The sequence below is a fragment of the Arachis ipaensis genome, chromosome B04 (assembly GCF_000816755.2).
Source record: "Arachis ipaensis cultivar K30076 chromosome B04, Araip1.1, whole genome shotgun sequence".
Classification (NCBI taxonomy): Eukaryota; Viridiplantae; Streptophyta; class Magnoliopsida; order Fabales; family Fabaceae; genus Arachis; species Arachis ipaensis.
Window position 1 is genome coordinate 480,899 of NC_029788.2, and position 12,354 is coordinate 493,252.

Consider the following 12,354-nt stretch of genomic DNA (forward strand, 5'->3'; position numbering starts at 1 on the left):
ATATACTATTCGATTATTTGATATTATTACTCTGATCTCTCCTAGTGTTATATTTACAAGAAAGATGTCATGTTTTACAAAATAATATCATCAAAAGCTCAAGTATTTTTACAAATCGAACCGATCCTTAATTCCTTATATATTGTATAAGATCTGGACAGGCTACTGTATACACTGAAACCTTCCATTGCGGTAAATCATAGAGGAATAATAATCAATAACAAGAAACTGATCTGCAGATGCTATCCAGCAAACAGCATAATTGTTTATTAAATGCGAAACATGCTAAAAGATACTAAACTATTTACTTTTAAGCTTTAAATAAAGGATACTACAAACAATCAATAGAAGATGCACTATCTATTCCCAACACAAAAAGAAATCATCGCTGTCAGAACATAGGTGTACGGTGTACCTAATGTCTACCTCCATTTGGACTTAGCATTATCCTTCGTATCTACATAACAAATTGCTCATCCAGCGTTGTTGGCAACTTCTGCAGCTCTCTGCCTCATCATCTCCATTACAGCAGCCCTACGCCGTGAATCAGACTGTTGCTGCAATCTCCTTAAATGCTCTTTCAAATCCCTGATTTGACACATACAAGGAAAAAAGTTAACGGATGAAAAATTTGAGAGAAGGAGATAATGCCCAACCCACAAACCTGCAACGCGGCACGTGGCACTCCGATTCCTTGCAAGCACGAGCATGGAGTTGAAGCAAATACCACATTTTCTTACAAAGAACACAACCTCCAGAAGCTCGTGTTTTGCAGTGCATCCCGTGGCGGAAAAGCCCCTTTACTTTGCGGCAATTTGGATATTGGCAATGTGCGGAACGACATTGGGATGCATGCACAAGTAGATCAAGCATTTTCCGTAGCTGTAAATACAAACACAAATTCATTTAAATCAAAAAGCATATACAGAAAGGTAGTTACTATGGACAAAAGAAAAGAAGCAAGCAATTGACATCAAAACTAAGAACTGTGATATGTTGAAAAGTTGCAGTTTACACTTTTCCATCCCATACATAAAACAATCACGAGGAACAATGGAACACTCCAATAGAAATCAATCATTACCTTGTCATCAATAATTATCCCCCCCACAAAAAAAACCTCTTTTTTTCTTTTTTTACCATCTAACGATTGATGAAACTCCTAAAATTCGAATAATTTTTTCCTTTAAATATTTCAATTGTTAGAATAAGGAAACCAAGTATCCACTTTTACTAGGGAACTAACAGAGCGATACATGTCCAATTCAGAGGAACAAAATATAAAATTAAATATTGTGCAATACCTGCAATACTCGAACCTGCCTTGCTTCTTTGTTCTGAGCATCACGATCTGCCATTGATGGATGATTTGTCAACTTATGGGGATGATCAATGCCTCCATCCTTTTGATAACAAGCATTACATACATCATACTCGGGACAAACTTCACAGCGCCACCCTTGGCCAGTTTCTATGTCAAGATAGCATATATTACAGGTAGTCACAAATGCAGGAGCGGTTGGATTATGAAGATGATATAGAACCATCATTGATGAATGCTTGGCTCGCCTAAGTGTATCATATTGATAATGATTTCCCTGGCAGAGACTGAGAAATGCTTGTCTAGTATCAAAGAATTCACTCTCGAGAATATCATCTTTGTCCTTTGTATCAACTGGAACATCATTGATTTCAATCTGCAAGACAATGCAAGTTATTTTTTTTTAAATATTTAAATAAAACCCAAATTCACTTCCAATCAGTTAGTGCCACACGATAATCTGTACTATTTTTTCACCCTTTTTTCTGTGAAGATACAGAAAAATGTACAATTAAAATGCTCAAGGGGAAGTTGTGGCTGAAAACACAATCACTGAGTTCAAATTGGAACTCCATAATGTCTGACAACTTAGTACCTCCTAGTAGTAATTACTAATTAGGCAGACATTAAGGTGAGTAACAAGCAAGTACTAATAAAATTATCACATGATAGAACAAGGGAAATGTTCTAATTAGGTAGAACTCTTTACTTACTGGATAAAGGGTATGTTTCTCCCTCTGATTAATAGGATGCCTTTCTCTCTCTTCACGTTTTAATTCCACTTCATAGCACCTAAGAAACCATTTATATTAGATCAATGTATTGAATATTTTGTAATAAGGATCAGGCAAACAACATAAGATGTTATTGACACAACTGCACAAAAACAACAAAAATGGGGCTGGGGCGTCAAAAAGATATTAATCAGATACAATGTTGAGAAACACAAATCTGTTATTGAAACAATATCCATATTCCATAGCACTTGTCCAGTCTGCATTAAAACTGTTTGTAATACAAGAGAGTTTAAGCATGGCATAAGGCAGCAAGCAAAAAATCTTGTCATCTAGTTATAACTCAAGACCTGAATAAGAAAAAACTGGCAACTTAAATAAATAAATCAACTATACTAATACTTTCCAGCTATCCACAATAATGGAAGTATTCCCAACTCTGCAACAAGAAAGGTTTATCCCACCAGGTGGGGGTTTGCTACATAGATCAATAGACGTGGTCAACCCATTCATATTTAAATATCTGTGATATTTCTTCCAAAGTTTCCTTGTTTCCAGACTAAAAGTATTACCAACTCTAATGGTGGAATTTGAAGTGGATGACTAAGTGAAATAGGATGAATGGTGTGGCTGTGGGTGACCTTCAATGTCCATAGTCAATTGAGTTGAAAGCAAAAGGAAAAGGCTAGAAAGGAGAATACTACATCAAGGCTGGAATCACACCAGGGAAAACTTGTACTGTCAAAGCAAGTTCCAGGTAATGGAAAACTCAGCTATCATATTTCAAGCAGACCCCAGAGGTGCTTCAAACTGTTAACAGGACACTCAGAAGTCAGAACTTCACTCTGAAGGCAAGGAGAGAGGGAGGGAGTTTTGGCTAAATGTTGGTAAAGAAAGGTTGCGTTTGGAAAGTTAACAGCTAACTGCTTGTAAGTTGTGACTGATTGAAGTGATTACAAAATGTAGTTCATAGTTAATAACTAACTGATTATGCAGGAGAACTCTACAAATGGGAGAACAGAGTGATAGGGAATAGTTCAAATTAGTTAGGCAGAATTCGAAGAGTGCAGCAGAGAGGAAATAAAATATTTCATTTTCCTTTCTCTGTTCTTGCATCCTTTTCTGTGGTTTTACTTTTTACTCTACAACTGTATGGTAATGCATACACTGAGATAGTATGTTTAATCAATTGCAGTCAACAGAATCATATAGCAAACGGAGATAGAAGTGAACAATACTTACCTATCACAAATCTGAAAATTCTTGCACTGGTTGCAAACCCAACGGTTGCCAGACACCATTAGAATACAACAATGACTGCATGCATGCTGTAGATGAACCATGATAAAATCCTCCTTCATTGGGCAAATGGTTTCACCAAGCTGGAGAAAGATAAGCATTGTAGGAAGAAAACCATTATTACACATATGGATTAGATAAATATTAAAAGCACTCAACCAAGGAACATGCCTGAACGTTTGAAGATATAATTATATCACATAAAATATCCAAATAATTTAAATTATTTGCAAGGGACGTTATTTACCCCAAAGACAAAAAATATATAAATAAACAATGTCATATATATATAAGTGAATTACTTTGTGCATGAGAAGCAGATCTTTCGAGGCGTTGCCAGAGAGATCTGACTGACCAGATGCTTTTAAGGCCCTTTTTGTTATAGTTTTTTTAGTTGTTCCTTTCTTATTTTGTTTCCTTCCATCTTCCTCTTGGCGAAGCTGATAAATCAAATCCTCAGCAGCCCCAGGCCAGTAGTCACCATCAAAATATGGGAGTCTGGCAGCTGTAACCTTAGCCCTAGATTCACCAGTAGATACGAAGAAATGATCATATAAGTTGGTGAGATCAACTACAATATTCTCCTTGATAGCTTTTCTCAGCATGGACAGATACCTGAAGAAACATCCACAAAAGAAACTGAAGTTAGGGATAAAAGCAGTAAAATTGCATAAGCAAAAGAGTTAGCCCACTTCTCTTTCATTTTGTTTATACTGAAGCTATTTTGCTCACCATTCCCTAAGCTTATCAGATTTTGGTGTTTTCTGAATTTCTGGATGGCAATATAAAATATAGTCTTCACCCTTCAATGGTGGACATGCCCATATATAGCAGCTTGTAAAACCACGTTTCTTGCAATATTCAAGGTATCCAATCTACAAAAAAAATTATATTGAAAACTCCTCAATTATAATAAAATATTGTTTACAGGAAGAAAATAAGAACTTGACTAAAATTTACCAGAATTTCATGGTAAACAAATGTCCGAAGAGCCTCTCCAGTTACGGCCTTGACCTCAGGCCTAAAATACTTCACAGAGTCAAGATATGAAAGATACACCCGGCGCTGGTTGGGCAACTGACATTCAGATCCAAATTCTTGGACATACATGCCAAATAGGCAGACTTCCACACCTTCAATCTTTTGAAACAGCAAAATTACCTGGGATAGCAAGATAAGGGTGTTAAAGTTAATATTTTAACAATCCCGCTATGCATACTCACCATTTTAACACCAATATTTTCTTAACCACCAACACACATTCTCTTTGTTTTATTACTTAAAACATAATTTAAATATATAATTAATTAGTAACAATTGTATTTTTATACAGGTGTCAATAGTGTTTGGTTTACGAATAGTGTTATTCATATTTTAATTAGCACCGGATCAACGGAACAAGGAAAGCAATTCCCCATACCTTGGATTTATATGGGAATTCTGTTGGATAATTTTCTTCCTGAAAAATCTCCAAAAATCGCTGTTTCACTTCTAACTTCTTGTCAACAGATGACACAACTCTTATAACAAGCGATTCAGCTCCTGGAACCTGCAAATATCCAAGTCGAAATGTTTATTAATCTCCAGCATAACACACACCAAATAAATTTAGTAGTCCACAAATAATCAGGATTTGCTAAGAAGGAATTTCATCAGTATCAATCGAACAGAAAAGATAAGGTTTAATTCATGTAACTGATTCCGAATAATTGAACAAGGCTTGGTTATTTTATTTATTTAAAAAATAAACAACAGAAATATATTTTAAAAATATTTTAACAAAAAGGACTAGCACATTTTTCTTCTACTAATCAGTAAATGAATCACCTCTTCATAAGATTTTCCATGAACCCTTGCCCTTTCCTGCCTTTCTTGCTTTAGTCTTTTAAATAATCGCTGTTCTATGTGGTCACTGAGAATGGTTCGTGGCAAATCTTTGGCTCCAAGAACAGCACTTTGGGGTAAAGGCTTGCGCTCTCCTCTTTCTACCTCTTGAATATAGCAGTTAGGGCAAGTGTATTCAGCTTGTCCACCGTCATTTCTTCTTCCATTAAATAAGGCACAAATTTGATGTTGCCAGGCTTCACATTTATCACATTGAACCCACTGCACACAAAAAATATATACTGTCAATTAACAAATAGAATGCCAATCAAACAACAAAAAGACACACATGCCACGCACCCATTCCTCAGTTTCTTCATCATTCTTCTTCTTTTCCAACCTTGACTTAGGAATTGGAGTCCCGTCAACGTTAATGTTCTCTGATCGAGCATCATTATAGCATGGAATACAAAAATAATGCCGTGTATCACCAGCCCCCGTGGTATAATACATATTGTTTCGTTTAATACGAACACCACAGGTTGTACAATAGATTGGTGGGGGTTCAAAAGTAAGCTTCTCTACAGCACACAACTGACAAGAATTCTCACTCATCGAATGCTCCATTGCTTGGTTCTTCTCTGCTTTTGATTTGCTCTGTCACAAGAAAATAGATGACCAACAATAGATGCACCACAGTCAGACGTGGGTAACAGATAAATTTGAGAAATGTTATAGTTGCAATCAGGAACCCAAGTTTTCCAATAGCCAAATAAGCATAGTACAAGCTTTGTCCAGTTGATACATTTAGAGTATACCTTTTTGTTTGTTTTGTGAATTTAAATATTTCCAATGCCCTAAAAAATTAGAAAATTTCCTTTGTAGGAGAAAGGAGGCATATTCTTGTGGCAGGGTATTTTACCTGGCTGTTCTTTAGTGCCTTTTGCTTTATTGAAATGCCTACTACCTTTAAAAGAAAACCTTTGTCTCTAGGCATTGGATTTTTGTCTATCCATGCAAATTGTGCAGAGAATCACACTGCCAGTTTTCTAGTGAGAATGAAGTTCTAGCTTAATGTATAGTTCAGATACATTTTCTTCTCTAATGGATACCCAAAACAAATAAATAAATTTCCATTGTGATATTGAAAAACCAAGTCATATATGCCACAAAATAACAATGGATTCCCCACTTTTGTTTATTTCCGTATAATTTTTTAAAATTAAGAGACTCCACAACTTAAAAATAACTTTGAAGTTTGAACTTTTGATCACCCAGCCATGTTCTTCAAGGAAATGATAAGCCCAGATGAATTACATGTTCTTCAAACAATAGATGCACAAACTTTAGGAAGAAACATAGAAACGAAATAAACTAAAGCAATGGAATAATTTATCATCATCATCATGTGAAAAGTTGGTATGAGAATAAATAAATAACTTACTTGACCAACCCATTGCCTTAGGCCAGTGATATGTTCCCTGACTTGCTCAGGCGTAAATAGTTCAGTTAACGAGACACCCTTTATTTTTGGCTTGCCAGACTTGGTTCCAGCTGCATTTTCAGATGGCTGCATCACATTTTCTTGCTTATCTTGTGCACTTTCTTTCTCAGTTTTAACATGTTCTGACCTACATAAATTAGCAGGTTCATTATATTGGGCAGGTTCACCACCCGACGTTTTATTATCTGAACGATTGCTATCCATTTTCATCTCACTAAGCTTTTCATGCACCAAATGTGCTGAAGCTTCAGCCTTAACTTCAGCAATCTCAGACTTAATTGAGATAGATTTCTCAGCATTTGGATAGGCCAGGGACTGTGCATCCCTGGAAATAAGAGATTCACAATTTGCAGAAATGGATGAAGAATTGTCATTTTCAGGATTCATGGATTGCATGGTGCAATGCTCAGTCTTTATACGTTTTAGAGATGGATGTAGATCTTCTGAAGTTTCAGCAGCTAATGGAGGCTTTGAGATCAATCTAGCCAACGGGGCCACAGTATTATATGTTTTACAGGACCCGTTTGCTGTAATTGGCAAACTTGATTCATGCTCTGACCGAATCTGAGACTTAAGTTGCACTGCACGTCGATAATTTCTTACGAAAACACAAACAGGGCAACAAGGATCCTTGCAGGTCATGTAATGACGAATCAAAAGCCTGGTATGATGACACCGAGCGTATGAACAGTGAACCTTGTTACAACCATCTATGTGCTTACATAACTTCTGTGCATTAGAACAGAAGCGTTCTGGGCACTGTCCTTCAGGGGCAGGACACCGTCGGGCATGAAGTAGAAATAAAAGCCACCTCTGCTGATTCCTGTGTTCCTTTTTGACCCCACTTCCAGAGTCTATCAGATCAACTGAAGCTCTAGGGGCAACTGCTTGACCAATAATCGATCCATCTGATGATAAATTATTGCACTGAGCTTCACCCTGCACTGATATTCTTTGGTGGAAATCCCTGTGGACATGCTGCTCATGTGAAATATTTGCAGGCATATGGTTACTGTCTTGTGACTGAGGCCATTGATTTAGAACTAAAGATTTGGATTGCACCCCAACCGTAAGACAGTTAAGATTATTCTGAGGCTCTGCAACCAATTGGTGCATGTGCAACATTTGTTGTGAATTTTGAGGTGTTGACGAGGCTAAGTCATGTACACCAGATGGATATGTAAGATGTTGATCACTCCTAGAGCAATCTTCAGCTGAGTTCTGGTGGAAATGACTCTGCATCTCAGCCAAATGAAACTGTTCAGGAACATGAGAGCTGAGTACTTCCTTATGGTGTTCAACCCCCGGCTCAGGCTTCACTCGGTTCTCTAGATGAGAAGACAGTTGAGACTGACTGCAAGTATCGTTGTTCACCATATGCTGAGGTTGCTGATTTTGCAGCTTCAATTGGCATTGCTGCTGTGCATACTGGTCTGGCTGTTGATATTGTTGGGGCCTTTGCTGATGTTGCTGTTGCGAATGCAGAAGTCCATCTCGTGAAGACAATGAAGACTGGAAACTCAACTTTTCCAGTTGATTAATTGCTTGAGACTTTATATGAGCAGCCTGCTGGATACCATGCAAATTTGAGTGACCACTTATCAATGAACTAGTTTTGGGTATTGATGGCAATTTTACTGAATTTGTGTTCTGAGCATTAATCATGGACCCAGAGGTTGTTGCAGATGCATAAAAATTTCCAGAAGCGAACGTGTCAACATTATTCAATCCATATCCATCACCTAATAATAAAATCATCACTCTTTCAGATATGTCACTTCTAAGGAGAAAAAGTGCACAGTACATGCATAAAACCGATTAACAAAAAATGTGCAAAAGACCCTAAAATACATTGGTGCAGGGTGAGGTAAATGACATAGGCTAGCTCCTCCCCCCCACCCAAAAAGAAAAAGAAAAACAGAGAGAGAGAGAGAGAGGAAAACAGAAGAGGTAAAAAAGAAACAACAATAGTGAAGAAATAAGAAACATTACCCTGAACAACTGGTTGCTGATTTTGATCGAAGTGCTGCTGTAAGTGTTTAGGGGAATTAATGTAGGTTGGCGCATAACCATCAGTAGTTCCAGGTTCATTTGCAAGTTGCATATTGTTTCCAATCAAGCCAAGTCCACTATTTACAGCACCATTTGAGTTCCCAAATGATTTTTGCAGTAAAGCAGATCTCATTCCACTACCCATTTGGCTGCCAATGTTCTGCAAAACATTACTATTTTGCCCATGCTGCTTCGTCAGCTGCAGTGATGGCTGCGATACCATTGTAGACTCTACACCAGAAAAGGAACTGCCAGTAGTGGAAGAATCTATATTCATGTGTGAATTATTACTGCTGACACCAAAACCAGGAGTGGGAATCATTTGGCTAGCAATTCTCTGCACCCCCATTGCTGACATATTCCCCCCTGACCCAACAGAAAAGCTGGATGAAGACTGCTGATAACCATTGGACAAACCTGCAATAAATATAGACTCAATAATGCAGTAAAATAATGTAAATTGTAAAGCAACAGGGTTGGTAAATAACCATAACACCCAATATTACCATCAGATCGATTTACAGAACTTCCAAGCATACCACCAGATGGTAACATGCTTACACCATTGAAAGATGTTGATCCTATGCTATTGCAGCCACTGGTAGAAATCACTGAGGCATCCATAGAAGAGGGAACCAGCATGCTAGAATTAGGAACTTGGGACATACCAGGAGTTGGTATCATTGTACCAATTGGAGCAGAGGTAACAAGCTGTTGATACTGTTGGTTGTGATTATTCATGTGTGCTCTTCTTAGGAAATTAGATAAACGACTCTCTAGAGTTTCCAAGTTCATGTAGTCCTCCTAAATAATGAAATACAAAGCAATGTCAATGCAAAAGTAGTAACTGTTGATAAAAAAAAAGCCAGAAAGTAGTACAGTGATCCTGAGAATTAACATGTTTCTGATTCCACAATGGAAAACATTGGCATTATAATAATAAATAAAATTAGGTAGAGGTACAAAAAATATTTTAACATAAAAAACAACCTTAGAGAGAGCAGCTTTTAACATGCCCTCCTCCAAGCGTTTTGCAAGATCCTTAACTTTCCTTCTCTGTACTTCTGTAACTGGATGCTGTTGTCGTTGCAATAACATATCATATCTGGGAGTAAAGATTGAATCAGTGTTATGGCAGCAAAAAATACAACAAACCTTATCCCACTAGATCGTATCAGCATCATGGATCAAATGGCAGCACAAAATAAACATTAATAAAAATAATAGATTCATAGATGATGCAAAATATTGAGTTACAACTACATTTGCAAAAGGTGCATCTGCAACGTGAATAGAATTCCTTAACTGCTTAAATTAATATATCATATCATGTACAAGTTAACCACAGTGCATTATAACTTGGACGCAAAAAGAATAGTTTCATCATGATCATCAAGGTCAAAGAAAATTATTTTCCTTTCCCCTTTTGATTTTTAATAATACTGTGGTTCCTCTTGTTTGTGAACTAATCAATATTACATACACTAATTTTCAGGATTTATTTATCACTAGTTGGTTGTAAGTAAATATCCATCTCCACTTGTTACCTCCACTGACAAGATTTCTCATAAGTAGTAAAGTCACAAGATTATTGAATTTGAAAGCAAATAAACAAATACAAGAACTTACATCTTCTCTTGAATAAACGATCGTGCTCTAAGTAATTCAGGGTCCATATTAATTGTTGGACGCGGGACACCACCCATAATTGGCATCTGAGGAGGAACATTCCCATTCAATTGGGTCAGTCCAGGTAACTGAGATCCTGCTTGATTAGGTACCTGACCCGATATCTGACCCGGAATATGTGCCTGTAGCTTCATCTTCTCTATTCTTCACATAACCCAAAAATGTTACAAGATTTCCACCATCAGGTAGCACTTCTCCCGCACCAAAGCTTATAATGAAGATAACAAAACAAACGCCCTTATAACTGTGAGAATTCTGCAAAGGAAAAGAAAGTAGATTCGGTTTATTACAAATCCCCCCAAAACCACGATAAATCAAAAGTCAACAATTTTATTAGTAGCAATAACACCAAATACTGGGAAGTAACCTCCGTAATCGCAATATACAATTCCTTCTAGGAGAAGCCAGCAAACATCGAATGCAAGAGATCATTTTAAACTTTGCCCAATTATATCAACAAAAGAAGGGGGACAGTAATAAAAAGAAAAAAAAGGAAAACGTATATCAAATCACGCTAAGCTGATCTCCCTCTAGACGTTATTGGAAATTGAAAGACTAAATTCAAGTTATCCAGATACAGATTCAATCAAACACAATAATTCTGAGAAGCCGAAGGTAGCGAATCAAATCAATGAAATAACAACACAAAACCCTAATAGATTGATGATGGGTTACGACGAACCTAAACCGGCGAAAACGTGTACAAATAGCGGAACACAAGCTCAAATTCGCTATATTGAACCGGAGAAGGAACCCGAAAGCATGTAAGACCGCGCCGACGAAGACTGAGAAGATTTCCCCGTAGAGAAAGAGAGAAAGGCCGGTGACACCGTCTCCAACTATAGGCACGTGCGTAATTTTGCCACGAACGAACTAAAATAACGGAAATATAAAGCAGTCATTTATACCCTTTCCAACAAAATTTAAAAAAAAAAGTATATTTAATATTATCAAATAATTATAAAAAAATCATTTCATTTTTACTTTAATGTTAAAGATTGATCAAATTAATATAAATTTAGATTAATACTAAAACATCATAGATAAAATTTAAACTGTCGAACAACAACAAAATCTATTTTCTATTTCTATTTTATTTACAAAGGGAGTTAAAATAAATTTGATGCATTTTTCTATTTATAAAATTTGAATCAAGTCTTCTTATAATTAGAGGGTCAAGTACTTATTATTCTTGTCAATGAGTAATAGCTCAAATAGCATAGTCTCTCTATACTCAATTAAGAGGTTGCGGATTCGAGTCTCCTATCTTTGATAAAAAAAAATAAAAATACTTATTATTCTTATATTTATTATTATTATACACATATCTTTATTTTTATTTTTATAATAATAGTAATAGTATCTTTTTAATTATTGATTATTGTAGTTAATTTATATTCCTAAGCTAATAAATTAAAATTTTCGAAAAAGCTAATTTAAATTAATTTTAATTTAAATTCCTAAGTTAATAAGTTCACGTAATTATTGTGATTTTTAAAAAAGTTAAGTTCTATTTAAACAAACTAAATAAAAAAAAAATAAGAGTCTCTTTTATTTAAATTTATAGATGAATTAACTAAGTTAATGTAATAACAATAGGGCTGAAAGTAAGTCAAGCTATCTCATGAGCTAGCTCGAGCTCGATTCGTTAATGGCTCGATAAGTTAGACTCATGAGCTGGTGAGTCGAGCTTGAACTTGAAATTGAGCTCATAAATTAAATGAGTCGAGTTTGAGTTTGGATAAGCTCAGCTCATTAGCTTGTGTGTTGGCTCAATTATATATATATATATACACACACATCCTATATGCATTTAATCTATATTTTTAATATTATATATATTAATAATTTTAATTATTTAAAATTTTGTATTTATTTTTTATATATAATTTTGATGTAGGACATAAATAAAAAATTTATAATTTTTTGAT

The 12,354-nt window shown here is 35.8% G+C and overlaps 1 protein-coding gene across 2 annotated transcripts; it reads right to left on the reverse strand.

The window, feature by feature from the left end:
* LOC107638393 (histone acetyltransferase HAC1) lies at positions 71–11,301 on the reverse strand. 2 transcript variants are annotated; one of them, XM_021120289.1, is made up of 17 exons: positions 11,106–11,301; positions 10,364–10,678; positions 9,725–9,839; positions 9,403–9,538; positions 8,675–9,151; positions 6,623–8,424; positions 5,539–5,835; positions 5,182–5,460; positions 4,775–4,903; positions 4,315–4,515; positions 4,087–4,229; positions 3,657–3,969; positions 3,298–3,437; positions 2,035–2,113; positions 1,305–1,697; positions 665–882; positions 71–588 (listed from the first exon to the last, which is right to left on the reverse strand). In XM_021120289.1, the coding sequence occupies exons 2-17, from the start codon at positions 10,555–10,557 to the stop codon at positions 474–476; spliced, it is 5,031 nt and encodes a 1,676-aa protein (XP_020975948.1). In that variant the 5' UTR covers positions 10,558–10,678; positions 11,106–11,301; the 3' UTR covers positions 71–473. The 2 variants fall into 2 exon arrangements, with proteins under 2 accessions (XP_020975948.1, XP_016197132.1); XM_016341646.2 differs by having other exon boundaries at positions 9,241–9,538.